General features: G+C 42.5%; 1 protein-coding gene across 3 annotated transcripts in view; it reads left to right on the forward strand.

Moving 5' to 3' along the window:
* The window catches only part of ZNF831 (zinc finger protein 831), a 106,647-nt gene extending 92,897 nt beyond the window's left edge, over window positions 1-13,750 (forward strand). For all 3 annotated transcript variants that reach the window (XR_011430871.1, XM_070247419.1, XM_023626832.2), the window contains 2 exons: window positions 10,721-10,881; window positions 11,622-13,750. Coding sequence is in view for 2 of the 3 variants with exons in the window: in XM_070247419.1 (XP_070103520.1) it covers window positions 10,721-10,881; window positions 11,622-12,467 (1,007 nt within the window). In the remaining variant the exon portion in view is untranslated. The remainder of the gene's footprint in view (window positions 1-10,720; window positions 10,882-11,621) is intronic.
* Window positions 13,751-16,440: the final 2,690 nt, after the last annotated feature.

Consider the following 16,440-nt stretch of genomic DNA (forward strand, 5'->3'; position numbering starts at 1 on the left):
AGTAGATACTCTTGATTTCAGTCTTGGCATTATTGATTTCAAATGGTATTTTCAATAATTATATTTTTTTTCCCTTTCACCTCCTGTCCGCATAATGCTCTCTCCATTTTAGGTACCTGCTTATGGTCTGGGCACAAACTTTTAACTTAAAGATTGATTTTAAACATCACTTTCTACTAAACATCTTTCAGAGGAAAAAAAAATTCTCTGAGAGGCAAATCTTAAATTGATCGCCTTTCATCAAAGAAATAGAAAGGAAATGCGTGCCACTAAGAAAAGTCGTTTCTGAGATAATATACTAAGAGAGAAACTTTCAGAAAATTGCATTAGGAGAAAGAAATACTCTGGCACGTAGTGAGATTTTGATATACGTGTTTTTCTGTCCTTCTGATGGGTCTTTCAACTGTGTTTTCTCTGAAGAACTGGGTTGAGACTTCATCATATCGGCTCTCCTTGGACAGTTTTGTGAGGTGACAATTTTAGTGATTTCTCAGGCTGGTCACTTCTGACTCGAGCCAGATTAGTTGTCCTTGTGGTATGATTCATAACCCATCTCCTTTGTGGCGTTTCCCACAATACCAATCATTGTATAATTATGTCCTCATTTTCTTCTCTTCAGCCACCTGTACACGACATCAGCTAGGTACAATTAAGCTTCTTAAAGCATTAACAATAAACCCTTTTTTAATTCCAGGGTGAGGAGGACTCTTCTATCCTTTCTTCCTTCTTGTCTCATTTACTTTCTCACTGGAATCTCTTCTTTTGAATTCTGTACATAGCTAAGCTTTTAAGTGACTGAAATATTTTAACTGGATTTTTTTTTTCACTCACACAGTTTAGGGAAAATTCCTCTGGGGCTAACATTATCAAAGCAGCTGTCTTTCATTGAAAAAATAGAAAGGTAAAGAGAACATCTCTGACAGGTACTTTGTGAGATAAAAGGTTTACCTAATCGTGCTGAAGAGGTAGGACAGCTGAATATTATGTGAGCATGGTGATGTAATTCTCTGAAATTAAGTGGATTAGAATTTCTTTTTTCTTTTTAGCCTTTAAGCTTCTGTTGGTCGGCCACGAGTGGACTGGGAGAGGTGCGGCTGGGGAGACGAGCTTGGTGTTGCTCGTACCCTGCTCTCTCTGTCACAAATCACCTCATAATGTTTTCCTAAGAGAAACAAAATGGCAGCCTGAACTCCAGGGTTCCCTCTTCCGTGAACTCCCTCCCCGCTTCTCTGACTAGAGCTAATGGCTCTGTACCATTATTTTTCCTGTCAGAATTAATGGGGAGATATTCTTTTCCTAAAGCCATTAGTTAAGTAATATTGCTTACAGAATTGCTGAAACAGGATAACACCTCCTTCTCCAGGATGTAAATCTTAAGAAATGATGAGCCAATTGCTTAAACACATCAATTATATTCCAAAGCCTGAACTTTTTTCTCTACAATTTTCATTTAGAGTTAAAAGTTTGAAGGTAATGATCCATAAAGTAGGTTCTCTTGATTCAGTTTTGGCACTAAATAATTCAAATAATATTAGTGATTTTTTTGTTCTTCACTTAGTTTTTCTTTTTCCTCACAATTTGTCCTCTCTTTATTCAGGGTGCATTCACTTATTGTCTGAGCATGATTAAAGTTTCATCTTACCAAAAGATTTTAAGCATACTTGCCCATTAAATATGTTTTTTGGGAGAAAATGGTAAGTGAAGTGTTCTCAAACTGATTGCCTTTCATCAAAGAAAGAGAAGAGAAATGCGAACCACGGAGAAAAGTGGTTTCTGAAAAAAGAGATTGGAAAATGATTGCTCAGTAGAGGCAAAATTTTAAAAAAGTGAGGTTAGTACAGAAATATTCCAGATTTGGTTAGAGGTGGAAAAATATATTTTTCTCTTCCTTTTGTGAGTCTCTCAACTTTTCTCTGGGTGAGAAACTAAACTTATGTTACCAGGGCGTGAGGATTCCCCTCCCTCAGCAGCAGCATGTTCTGACTGAGCCGGCCTGACCACTGCTTCGCACGAGCATGCTCGGGTGTGCTCTAGGGCTTCTCCTCATTATTTTCAATCTGAATTTTAGAGCCAATGTCATTATTTGTCTCTTATTTTTCTTTCAAACTAATAAAGCAATACCAAGCCTGTGGCAACAAAGAAAGCAACATCGACGTGTCCAAGAAAAGCTTGGCAATTCCCTGCCTCATGGCCCCTCGAGGCTGCCAGAACTAGGTTGACTTTCCTTCTGCACCCTTGTCCACATACATACAAATATGGACAGACACTTTATGCTATTGTTATTGTTTTTGTTTTTTCACACAAATAAATCATACTATATGTAGGAATCTGCAACTCTTTTCTTCTTATATATCTTTTATATAACCTAGAGTTACATAAAAGATATATAAGATATATATAGATAGATATATATGTATAAAGATATATAAAAGTTATATAACCTAGAGTTATATATATAGGCCTAGAGCCTATATTCTAGATAGGTTAATAATGCCATAAAATCCCGCAGGATAGCTGTACCATAACGATTTATTCAGCCCTTCCCCTGTTCATGGACATTCCTGTTGATTGCTATTGTTCTCCTCCCACAACTTACGGTGCATCAGTTGCTCAGTTTCCCAAAGAGCTATTGCTGGAGCATGCATGTTTTATAATTATATATTTCATTTTTTAAGATACTACCAAATTACTTTGCAGGAACAAGTTTCCTCTCCCATAAATAGTTTTTTAACAGTATTTTTTAAAAGAAACTTTGCTTCAGCAGAAGAGCGAAGGCTGAAGTCTCGCCATCATAGTGGGCACACTGAGCTTCTTGATTAACAAGGGGTCACAAGAGGCCTCTCCACAGCACATTCGGACCACAGGGACGGAGGTCAGCACAGTGCTGTTGTTCGAAAATTAATTTGTTATCAGTGTTTAAAAATACATGGGGGCCGGCCCTGTGGTCTAGTGGTTAAGTTCGACGTGCTCTACTTCGGTAGCCCGGGTTTGTGGGTTTGGATCCTGGGTGCAGACCTACACCACCTGTCAGTCAGCCATGCTGTGGTGGCGACCCACATATAAAATAGAGGGAGACTGGCAACAGGTATTAGCTCAGGGCTAATCTTCCTTAGCAAAAAACCAAAACAAAACAAAACACATCGAATCCAGAATTCTGACTTCTCTTGGAAAACCGGACCCTTGTTCCTTCAGGGTCTCAGTCCAGGGAGCTGAGGGTCAGCTGTACCCTTAAGTTTGGACGTACCCTCCATTCATCACAGTCCCACCCACTGTCAACTTCCCTCGTTTAGGTTATTCATCTGGTTATTTGTAGCATTGAAGTTTGTGATTCTTGGTTTAAACCAGGGTTTCTCAATCATGGGCCTGCTGACCTTTGGAGGCGGGTCGCTCTGGGAGGTGGGTCAGCCTGTGCACTGCAGGGTGCTAAGCAGCGTTCCCGGTGCCCACCCCCTACTCCTGCCAAGTCAGGACAACCGCACAGTCCCAGGACATCACCCCCGTTGAGAACCACTGAATTAAATAGATCCACAAATCCCATTTTCCTCAGCAGATTTCTCGACAAACTTTTCCGAGAGTGTCTGTGAGCCGTGTTCACGATTTCTCGTTATTCTGCAGGCTTCCGTTTCGCTTTATGAAGGAATCTTGTTGAATTCTGTGCACAACCAAGCTTTAAAGTGACTGAAATATTTCAAACCAGCCGCCATTCACCGAGTTTAGAGAAAATCTCTGAGAGGAGAAAGTGATCAAAACACTTTCCTTTCATCTCAGGAAGACCGCGGGGGAGAGGGCCGTGGTTACAGGTGTTTTCTGCGGTAAAAGCTTTGCCTAATTACACGCCCACAAAAGGGACCATTTCTAAACCCTCATGAAGAGCCTGGAACAAGTGCCCGGAATGGCTGCCGCCTTTGTTCCCTCGGTTCTCTCTCGAGGGGGTGTCCTTTGTGAGTCCCTCCTGGCCTCGGTGGCTGGCCTCCGGCTCCCTGTTCTCACACGGCTCTCCTCAGCTGCCTTACAGAGTGTCGGGAAGGATCTGGAAGGTTGGGGGCTGGGCTCTCCAGGGCTCCTCTCCCCCTTTGCCGTCTCTCTCCTTCTCTGACAGGAGCTAATGACTTCCCTACATCTTTTCTCATTAGAATTAATAGAGAAGTATTAATTCTTTCCTTAAAGCTATTAGTTAAGTCATAGTGCTCTGAAATTGCTGAAACAGAATAATTTCTCCTTCATTCTAGGGTGTAAATCTTGAGAAAAGATGAGAAGCTGTTGCAAGTATATCAATTATGTCCCAGGGAAGAGACCCGCATAGACAATTTTCATTTAACAACTAGAAACTTCTAAAATAATGATACATAAGGTGGATTTGCTAGGCTCAGTCTCCGCATTGAATGTTTCAAATGGCATTTCTTTTGTCATCTCTTTTCCTGACGTGAATTCCTAAGCCTATTTTTGCTCTGTATTTGAGAGTCACGCTCTTGTTGTCTGGGCACGGTAAAACTTTTCATTTAAAGCAAGATTTTAGACACCACTTTGCACTAAACATGGTTCCGGTGAAGAATTTCTGTGTGGTAAGAGCTCCTGTCGTGTTGCTTTTCATCAAAGAAATAGAAAAGAGAGGAAAGCCACTCAGAAAAGTGGTTTCTGAAATAAAAGATTTGTTTGTGATTACTTAGAAGCAAACTTTCAAGAGGCCGCCTCAGGATACTACGGAAGTACCGTGTGGAGGCTGCGCTCCATGAGCATGGTTTCCGGTCCCCCCTGGGGTGCCTCTCCGCCTGTGCAACTGACGTCTGAGGCTGCTTCTCGCTGCTCGCTGCCCACCCACTTCTGATCGTTTTCTCGTTAGAATCGATGTCCTCCCGCCTCTGCCCGAGAGAAAGAAAGCCTCTTTCTTCCTGCATTTTTAGCCATATATATCTTTTTCTATAGAGGTTTTGTAAACAAAAATTGTAAAGGGATTGTGGAAATGAATTTAGTTACAAAAAAATTTATTGCAATGTCTGACATGAAATAGAGCCTTCGAAAATATTGGTTGAATAATTACATGAATGAATGATTCAGACTCAGTAGGGAGAAAAGCAGCCAGGACAGTGTAATGTGGAATGATTTTACAGTACGTGGGGTTTCCCTTTTTCCCACAGCTATAGGTGGGGTGGGGGGGCCGTTTTGCCATCTCATAGCACCCTTGCTTTTTCCTTCACGGTATTTGCTACATTTGCTCGGTGAATTTTTTTGGTGCAATTATTTGCTGACTGAATTTCTCCCCCTTTAGACCATGATTTCCACGAGAGCGCGTCTGCCTCTTTTGCGTCTGAATAAATTGCCTGTGTTTAGGAGAGCATATTGGTTGTGCTCGGTACTCAGTGAATATGGGCTCAATAAATATTTAGGCTCAATAACATGGGCTCAAAAATGTGCTCGAAAATACAGACTCAAAAAAGTGGACTCAACAAATATTTGAACAAATGCACAAATAACTGCCCACATAGTGATTACTTTGAGTTCTGCCTAGTGTTCCTTAAGTAATTGCAGATTTTAATTGCTAGCACATTATGCATCCTTCAATGGCTGGAATGCTTCTACGTGATTTAATCTCTGATCAATTAATAGTCTAGGAGATTACTCCCACGTTCCTGTTTACACTTACAGCTTGCTTAGAAGTCCTACGTGGTAGACTCATTTTTACCCTTTCCTTATAATTCAGAGTCTTTGGACTCCAAATTAATGGAGTTTTCGGCGTACTGGGGCAACTGAACGAAACGTATCCAATTACTTACATTTTCAGATAATGATATTTGAATAATATGTCTATTAGCATTTTAATAAGGCCTGGGAATCAGACAGCTGGGAGAAGGTTTGGCATTAAAAATGTCTACAGTTATGTTGGAAGTTTCATCATATTGTTTCTTTACTCCATTTTCTTTCTAATTATTTTACAGTTTCCTATAGCCTTTTCAAGATGGCTAAATTTAAATTTGCTGCAACACTTTCAACAGTCTCCTCCTCTCTAAACGAGGTTTGGCAATTATTTCTGAGGGAAATTATTAAAAACGCAGCCTTTAATCAGGAGGAGAACAGAACGGCTCTCAGAACTGTGATGACATGGTTTCTCTAATAAGACTCACATAATTGCGTAAGAGCAGTCGGATTTCTGAAGATTGCATTAAGACGGTGGAATCCGTAATTTCTGAAGAGGTAGGAAGTGATTCATACAGTGATGCTAAACCCTAAACAGGATCACATTCTGTGCTTTAATATTCAGCCAGGGCATGACTTACTTTTTGAAAAGGGCCATTCATTTAAAAGCAAGTTAGCATCCTTCTTCAATAATCCAAATTAGTTTAACACACTTCAGTGACATTATTTGGGCATTTTTCACAATTATTAAAGATAATTCAGTTTTCTCTGTAGACTATAGGTCAGAAGCAAATTAAATCAATAGATTTTCTTGCCTGGCTCTCTCAGATGAGTCAGAAGTTATTGGCCAAACGCGCACATGGCCTTTCGTTACGTTTAAAAACCAAAACAACCTGCTGAGAAGACATTTGGCCAATCTGATTATTTTCCCTATACTAATTGGTTTTGCTTCTTCATTGAATTGAATGAATTGCCTGGTTGTTTTGTCACCGTGGGGACACAGCTTAATCCGCTTAGAGCGAGGCGCTTGTGCTTGGTCAGCTCCGGGACACTGGAGACGTTTATCATCGTTATTATCTTTTGATGATTTTTCATGGGTGAGAATGAAAACATATCTTGAATCCATCCATTTTCTCCATTTCTATGCCCACTGTCCTAGCCAAGCCATCTCATCTGTCCCCAGACGACCTTGGTAGCCTTGTAACTGGTCTTCCCACCTCTCTTCTCTCTGCCCCCAATTCCATCTCCAGATAGTAGCAACAATCATCTTTAAAAGATAGATTGCCTGCTGACCACGCTGGCTTCTTCACAACAAATGCAGAAGAAAATCTAAACCCCACCCATGGCTGCCTGCACCCTTCTGGGCCTGGGCCCCAGTTGGCTTCCTGACATTTATTCTGCTGTCTGCTCCCTGCTCTCCACCCTCCTTCCACACTGGCCTCCACTGGTTCCTTAATCCCCCCAGCTCTTCCCACCTCGGGACCGCTGCACCTGTTCCTCGTTTGTCTGGAGTGGCCTGGGTGGGCAGGTTCTTTCCCATCCTGAAGCTCTCCTTTCAGGTGTCACCTTTTCAGAGAAGCCTTCTTCAATTCTGTACAACAGCTACCCGTCCCCCATTACTCTCTGTACTGTACTCTTTATTTGTTCTTGCTTTCTGGAATACCCCCTGTTTATCCTCCGTCTCTGGAATACCCTCAGTTATCTTTACTCCCTGTGATCAATATGTTTATTTCCTTCATGACCCCTGTCACAACCTGACATCATCTTATCTATCAGTTTACTTGTCTTTCTTTCTCCTCCCTGTTGGAGCAAAAGCTCTTGAGGGTCAGAGCTCCTCTGTCTTGTTCTTCTCCAACTCCTCAGGGTCGAGCATGGTGCCTGGTTCGTTGACATATTTGTGTAGCAAACGAATGGAATACTAAAAGCCTGGTTCTGTGTCATTAGACAATCCCGATATGCAGGTGCTCAAGTGAATATTGTATTAATGGAAAAATAATTCCTTCCTTTTCCAAACTGTTGCACTTCTATAGATTTTCGAAGTTCATTTGCTCGGGATTAGTGCACTTGATATTCTTGTCACCTCCCCCAAGACAAAAGAGCAAGTCTGCTCTTTCAGCTCAAGACGGAGGACAGAACACATTTGCTTACCTCCGCTTTCCTCTAAAATCCCAGGACAAGTTAGTAAAAGTGTATGTTTGTAATGCACAGGTCCACAAGGACAAAATGACTGGAGAAGAAAGGATGCCATCATTGTGGAGGCTGGAATGCAGAGGTGGAGTGGTAACTGATTTAGCAGACCCAAGAGAACTTAATCCTGATTGAACAGTGGATAAAGCCCTAAAAACTCAGAAATTCATGGTATCAGGTGGGGCTGAAAACAGGAAGATTGGTTGAAAGACTAAGCAGCATCAGACCCTTCAAATCTCCTTCTCCTCAGAGTGTGGTCACTTCCCTTGCTCTCTTCCCACAGGGTACCAGGGGCTTGTTCTCTGCAGAGCATCGAAAATGCTAGGGACACCAGGCACAGGTGGTTCAGCAGGGAGTGAGGGGACCCTAGTGAAGACAGAGGGTGTAACCTGACGGTTAACACTGCATATTGAGCCCCTGATTCTCGACCCCAATGTAGACTCCAGAATGCTGGCAGCCTGGCTTATACTTTCCCGGTAGGAGGCTGGAGGACACCTTGTGTAGAAGGCAGTGAGTCTGTGTGGAGACCAGAAGAGAGTTACTTCAGGGTTTCCCACTTAAACAGGGTGTCCAGATAACCCTGCAGGGCGGCCCACGGTTGACAAATTGCACTTGTGAAGAGCTCCCAACCAGCTTTTTAGTGCCTCTTGCTGAAACATAGGTAGGTAGATAAGATTGCTGGATATCTCAGGAAAGCCTTTCGTTGAAAGAGAAAGATGAAAACCAACAGAAACAAAGGAACTTAGAAGAAATAGAGACTGTGTAAGGAGAGGCAAACGGTGGCAGTAACAACAGTAACAGCAGACTCGTATCGCCAGAGATGTGAGAGAACATGCGGGAGCTATGAAATAATAACAGGATGCCATAAGGAAGGAATAAATAATAATAATAATGGGCTCTTAGAAATTAACAACATGATAGCAGAAATAGAAACATATGATTTGGAATATAAAGTTGAAAAAATTCCCTGAAAAGTAAAATAATAAGACAAAGGGATAGAAGATAGGAGAGAAAAGATAAGAAAAATAGAGGATCAGGCCAGCAGGTCCAATAACCCAATAAGAGAAGTTCTAGAAAGAGACAAAGACAAAATATAAGGAAAAAAAAAATCAAAGGAATACCATATTTTTCCTAAACCGAAGGACATGATTCAGATTGAAAGGGCCCAATGAGTGCTCAGACAATGAATGAAAATAGACCATGGACCATGGTGACAGTGGAACAAAGAGGAGCCTAGGAGCTTCCAAAGAAAGACAAAAGGGTTGCACTCAAAGGATCATGAGTCATAAACCACCTTGGCTCCAGACTTCTCAACAACTAGAACTCAGTGGAGCCGTGTCTTCAGTTCTGAAGGAAAATGAATTCCAATTCAGAATGTTATACCCAGACAAGTGGCCAATTAAAGTTTAAACAATTTTATTTCACCCACCCTTTCTCATGAAGCTACCAGAGGCTTTGCGTTAGAGAAACAAGAGAGTCAACCAAGGAAAAAGAAATGTGGGAGTCTAGGAACCAAGAAGGTGAAAAGAATTGCCAGGATGGGGTGGAGGGAGATCCAGGGACACAGCCATGCATTGGGCCAGGGAGCAGCAGTCCATTGGGAGCAGGTCAGAAAGTTCCAAGAGAGATATTTCTAAGGAAATGAGGCAAATTGAGAAGGAGTTTGGAGGATGATTTTAGTGATAAGTCCGTAGAAAACTAAACAAAAGAAAAAAACAAAGTAATTATTAACTCCAAGGGAAACAGTGTTGGCAAGAAAGACAATGTAATCATAGTATACTACATGACTTGGGTGAAAAATGTGGTCCAGAACATAATAGTGAAAGCACTGAGTATTCTAAACAAATTATGACATCATAGTGATGGAACTGTTGAGGGGCTAGGGGGCTGCGCAGTGCGTCCACCTGTGGGGATGATGAAGGCTGCGGACGAGGGCAACTCATCCTCGACCCTCCCCTCCCCTCATCAGAAGTCATAAGCTCTCCTCAAAGTGAAAAAAAGAAATCGAGCAGTAATGCTGTAAGTGTGTTATTAGGAGTGAAGGAGATAAATATTAAAAGAATCCGAAGTGGGAAGAAATGAGTGTGTGGGCAGGTGTTGCTGTTTTTCTTCGTCAGTACTAAGGTTTGACTTTTTAAAACTCTGTTCATATGTAACGTTAATCCAAATGAAAGCAGATTTAAAAGTGGGTCTAATGCTTTTCTCTGGTGACAAAGCCGTTCTGGAATGTTTTTCTGATCTCATCTAATGATAGCATCTACTCTCTGAAATCCTTTGGTCCTTTTGACCTGTATCCCAAGCCAATATGGTAAGATGGAGGAGAGAGTAAGGGTGAGGGATGAGGGAAAGGCAGCTGTTCCCTTGAAAGGGAGATGCTGTTTGTGCATGTTGCCAAAGGTGCACCTTGGCCGCCCCTCTCCCCATACAAATCACAGCAATAACCACCACAAAACAGCAGCCAAGCAAAAACCAATCCCCTCCTGCTGCCCGCTGTTCTGGTGGAGACCACGACACCATGCAGAACACAGAGGGAAATTTCTCCTCTCGGTTCCTGGTTGTACGTCCAGAGAATGCAAGCCAATCTAAAATGAACCTAACGATGTGGCCAGGAAGATGACTCTGACAAAAAAGAGCCACTTGAAGTATTTTTTTAAATATACGTAATTTAGGGATTTTTCTGCCTTGGGAATGGGTTTTGCCATTTCTTTCCTTAGTAGAAATGGAGACATTTTATTTGACTGTGTGAATTGATTCAAGGTAAATTGAGTTCTCGTACATACCATGTGAGATGTGGGTTAATGAACTCAGAGCTGGTCGTGAAGACACAGATAAACTCCTGGGAAATTACTATTTGCTGAGTTCATAATTTCAGGTGTATATAAATGTGCCTTCCTCCTTTCAGGTGTAAATCTGCAAGGGGAGCCATCTTATGCCGTCTCAGAATTGTCTCTTCGTTGTGGAAACGGAGAGGAGGAGGAGGATGGCGGTGGACAAATCTCAGGAAGCTTCTCTCCTGACATAAGTTCAAGGACTGCCGAGGAAACAGAGGAAACAACCGTGAAGGTGGGAATTCTGATTCCGAGCTGTCTCTGCCTGTCTGTTTTCTAGATTTATGCCTCTCCTTTCGTGTTGGTGTCCAGTGTGGCAGAACTTGCTCCAAGCTCCCGTTGAAGTTTCCTGGCACAGAAAGCCTGTTAGGCAGACACATCCCTCCAACTCTTCTGTACTGAGAGGATAGGCGATTGGCTGTGAAACTGTAGGAATGATCTGACGGATTATTAAAAATCCTAGCTACATTATTAATTCATATCTGAATAGAATAGAGATGTTCAAGCTGCAGATGTCACTGTGACATGACATCACCACTAGGTAGACCGGGGGCACTACATGTCAAAAAATATGAAAATCCTAATCCAGACCACATTTTTAAAAATGCTAATCTGGAAAAACTTAAATGCACAGTCCTATGAAATAGCATGTCTGCCTCAAGAGCAGTGGCAACTTAAAATTGGATGCTCAGAACTGGTTGGAAAATTGAATGATTTGATTTTTCACAAAGCAGATAAAAACACATAGCAATCTCAGTAAGCTATTTTGTGTCAACAGGAAACTTTATTCAAGTTAATGCATCAATTAGTTATTAATGGAAACTGACTGGGAACATCATATTGAGTCCACGCCAGGTGAAGAATCATTAGGACCTCAGGACCTTGTTTTCATTGAGGATCATGTTTCTGACCACAAGCTTTTTGTACCAATTAACCTTTTTTCCCCTCATTTATTTTCCTTTGCACTTTTTCCAGGCTATTTCTCCATCTGCTGGTGAGCACGGTGACTGTTGTCCTCAGAACACTGCTGTTGGGTCAGGATTATCTGTGCAATCCGATTCCCGCATGGCAGTGGCTAACGACAGCCTGCTGTCCTGTGGCAAAGGTCTTGACATGGGATTGCTCGAGCTTCAGCTCCTGCCCTCTCAGGAGCAAGTCTCAGTAGACCCCAAACTGTGCGTTTTCTTGGATGCTCAAGAGCCTTCTTCCTTGGAGTCCAAAGGAACATCTCCCCGCCATGATGTTGCTACCTCTGTGGCCGCCACTTGTACTTCTGTCGGGGCAAGAGCAGGTGACACAACCCTGGGAATTCACAGTGCAGAGCCACAAGACTACAGCCAGGCTGCAGGAGAGACTCTGACACAGAGCTCCCCAGACAGAAAAGCCAGAGCAGAGGGCATATCACCATCACTCTTGCCAGGGAAATCTTCATCTGGACAAAGAATTTCAGGTTCAGTTCCATTGGGTTCAACTGGAAAAACTCATCTTGAAATACCAGCTTCAGGACCAGACTCAACTAGCTCACCCCAAGAGGAAGGGAGACACAAGACATCTTTTCCTTCCAGGGGGCAGTACGAGTGTGGGGAAATGGTTGTCTCCTGCCCTCCTATAGGAAAGGACAGTGGGAAATGTCAAGTGTCTGGATTAATCACTCTGAAAGATTGCGTGGTTCCTTTTAACCCAGGGCAGCCCACAGAATTCCCTGAAGCCCCTTTGAAAACAATCAGGAAGAGGAGTTTGGAAGGAATGAGAAAGCAAACTCGAGTGGAATTCAGCGACACCAGCAGTGATGACGAAGACCGATTAGTGATAGAAATATGAAGCTTCCAGAGAAAGACCGCTTCTACAGTCAAAGACTGGTGATGCTTCACAAGGGAATGTCAAGCTGGCAGGAGAACTGAACTCTATCCGTGAAGCACCTGCAGATTAGGAAAGCCATTTTGGGTTCTTCCCAAGACATCCCCAGCCAACTTTGAACCCCCAACTCAGCCTCATCATTCCCCAGATCCCCTGGGCCACACCCCGCTGGTGTTCACATGGTGCCAGGCAGGGCAAAGGTGACAAGGAAGCAAAGTCTAAGAATGCTCAACACACAGTGACTGTGGCTTGATTCCCAGTCATGTCCTCTGCATCGGTTTCCCACTGTCTCACCCAGTAAAATGGCATTAACCGAGAAAGCCATAATCAACACATTTATGAACAAGTGAACCCCTCAGAGCCAACGCAACCGACTTCCTCCATTAGTGAGCTGAGGGTTTCCTTCAAAGGTGTGGGCATACTTGGGATAACTGGGGTAGCTTGTAGAGGAGACGAGGCGTGAATTGGGCATCAAGATACTTCTGTTCACTCTGGAGACAAAATCCAGATTAATTCAAAAACTGAAGTTTGGTCAGAATAATTTGCCTCCTTAGTGGAAGTTGTAAATATCCTTCAAAATGCCTATAATCTGGTGAAATGCTGATTATTTGTAAATGTTGCACAAATGGTCAATGCCTACATATGATACAATGACACAAGCATGTACCGTTCCTGTGCCCGGTGCCTTGTCTGTTAAGACCTCTGAAACCCTTGGTTTTTCCAGCTCCTGCAAAGGAACGCTGTGTTAAAAGTTAATAGAAGAGTGTCTGTAATGAGTCATTTTTTGAGGGGGAAAAATTCGCTTATTTTCCTCTGATTCTTTCTGTCATATTGTGCTCTGAGCAATTTCAATTAGAGGGTTACATTTTAGTAATCTCTACAGCTTAAATTGATGCCTGTTCATCGTGACGGGAGCCTTTTAGATTTCCTCCAGAAGCTTCAAGGATACAAAACTAATTGGAGTTTTGACGCTGTTTTACATCTCAGTAATTTTATTTTGGGGGCTTGGTGTTACTTTGCTGTCAAATTAAATCAGCCCCTGTATTGTGCAAGTCAGAACAGCACAGATAAAATTCCCCAGTATTCCAAGCCAGTGCACCCCTGTGCAGAAGAAAATAGCTGATCGACGTCAGCCAACTCACTGAGCGAAGGCTCAGATTTTCTGCTTTCCTCTTCTTCTCCTTAAATGGCAGAGGAAAAACTTAAAGAGATTTACACCGCTGCGTTTCAATAAAATTTTATACTTACTTTTGGTATGATTTTGTACAATTTGAAATTTATAGATGAGCTCTTTTGGCTTAACTTTGATGTAATGATGTTCATATGACATCTTGTACTTCAAAGGCGAGGCAGCAATGCAAAACATCTCACACACATGAATATACTCTAACATGTCCTTGGCTGTGACTCAGGATGGTCAAATATCAAGTATCTTCATGTGAATTTTCCAATTTTAGGGTTATCATAGGAAACTTCAATGTGAGACCAGCTTCCCCCCAGTGACTTAGCGTATGTGTCTAGTCATTTCATATGCACTCATAAATATCCAAGTGATTTCAAGCCCAGTCAAGAAAAACATTAGAAGGGAAGTAAAAGGATGTTAGGCATTCACTTACTGCACTTTTTAAGCCAAACAAAAGTGATGTGTGATTATCTGCCACTGTAATGAGAGAGGCCATCCAGGAAAGTGATCTGAGTCCCGGCGGGAGAGAGAGTGAAGGCCTAACTTTGTCCTTAACAAGCTGAGAAATCTTAGTTGAGACGCATGCCCTGTCTGTGCCTCAGTTTCTCCAACCGAGAATGAGAGAGTTGGACAAGATGACCTGAACGTGTCTGCAGGCTCTGATCCTTGTGAGAGTGGAGGAGCTGCCCTCTGCTTTACGTATGAGGGCTCAGTGGTTCAGAGAGGGTTCCCACGTGGAGGGGTCCGACGTGCAAGAAGTTTGGGTGGGGACCTTCAGGAACTGCAGCACAAATACCTTCAGCCAGTTATTGCCATGAAGAACGCGACTCAGGGATGCTCTAAGTTCTTGGGGGTGCAGTCATAAATTTTTATAATTTGACTCATAATTAAATAGTTACAAGCAAAAACAGAACACTACCGTGTGAGTGAAAGACATGTCTGTAGGCTGAACTGGCTCCTTTGTCTTGGGAGGCACTGGTCACGGGGAGAACACTACCTTCCGGATCCTTCTCTCCTTGGTGGCTGCTGAGCTGTCAACTGGATCACTGGACCTAAGTCAGTAAGTCACAGCTCCAAATAGCACTGACCTCAGGATGGTGGTGGGAGCTATGTCCTTCTATGAACCACTGGTGCTGGCTGCCACATCCCAACCCAGATCAAACACGGCAGAATGTTGATGCCAGCTCTAACTCCCTGGGTCTCTCCTTACAAAGGTGAGCAGGTTGCCAAACCATCCTGTCTCAGCTGGCTATTTAGCTAGTGGGCGGCAACGTTTACAAGCACACCTTACTTTATATCAACACGCATTTGTGAAAAGCTATATTTCAGCCACTTTAAAAATATATATATTTTGAATGACCCTGGGAGGGGGGTTAGTTGGCTATTGAAAATCATCCAAAGGTAAAGTTTTTTTTAATGAAGAACCCTTTTATAAAGCAACAAACAATCTCTGATTTTATAAATCTTAATTTTCCTATGGGCTTTGTTAAAGTGGAATGCAGTTGTAGGGATATATTTTAAGGATGACATCAGAGACCTATAACCCAATTTGGGTTATTGAAAATCAAATTTCAGTATTATCAACTGATAATTGCTGCAGTTTTTTACTCTCCAAGTGTGTACTGTGTAACGGTTAAGAGAAAACAAATTTATGTTAGAACGGGGCAAATCGGAGTTTAAAGGTCAGCGTTTCCCATTTTTCCCCATTGCTGTTAATTTGATGGTACCTTCACGTAAGGGTCTTCACCGACTGATGCCTCAGCTTCTTCCACAGAGGATAGCTCCAGGGATGCTGGCATGGACTAAGATCAGGGCAACTTGGAATTCTTTACTATTCTCTCAGAGCAAGTGCACAAGTGCCATAAGCCGTGATGCTCAAGATTCATCACCAGGTTTATCTTTCCAGTTGTACCTACACCTGGCCAGATCTCACTTGTTAAAGACGCATGGAGGGAAGAGATTTTCACCTCCCCGCTTAGCAACCTATACGCTTAAGTGACTCTTAAAGTCACAAGGTTTTTAATGGATAGCCTGATCCTCCAAGTTGTAGGGCGGGGTGGAGAACAACTCATCCCTCATGTCAGGTGTAACCTTTGAGATTCTGGATGAAACTAACATCCCTTTGATTCACAACCCAGGAGAACCTACAGTTCATTTGCCAAGAGATAAAAAAAAAAGATGGGAACGGTGCCACTGGTTCTAGTCAAAACCCAGCCGATAGCATAGTGGGCAACCGAGGGCAAGCTAAGCCTTCTCTTCCTAAAATCCCTCTTCTAAAGCCCAGATGGCAAGAGGAGCCGTGCAGCAATGCATTGTGACCACAGGTCTTGGCATGGAAGATGAACGACTTGCAGCCTCATGCCAAAAAGTATTTCCTTGCATTTACATTCATTACTTAGAATGATCACATTATTCATTTTTTCCCCAGCATAGAAATTTGCATTTTGCACAAAATTTGCCTGGTGCAGCAGATTTTTATAGTTATGGAAACTGTCATCATTATGGGAATGTACTGCTGCTCAACTCCCCAGACATAATTTAATATGGTGAGCAGAAAATGGTCTGCCTGGCTCTATGGCGATCGTATTTCTACAACTGCAGCAACAGGGCTTGTGGGTTTTTCCTCACTTCAGTTGTAATTCCCATAGTTCATATGACGGAGATTCTTTGGCTTTTGAAACACTACATTTCTCGATACTTAAGCACAATTTCTTGTCCTTATCTTTCAGAACTCATTAATTAAAGGTGTCAGGA

The sequence above is a fragment of the Equus caballus genome, chromosome 22 (genome assembly GCF_041296265.1).
Source record: "Equus caballus isolate H_3958 breed thoroughbred chromosome 22, TB-T2T, whole genome shotgun sequence".
Taxonomy (NCBI): domain Eukaryota; kingdom Metazoa; phylum Chordata; class Mammalia; order Perissodactyla; family Equidae; genus Equus; species Equus caballus.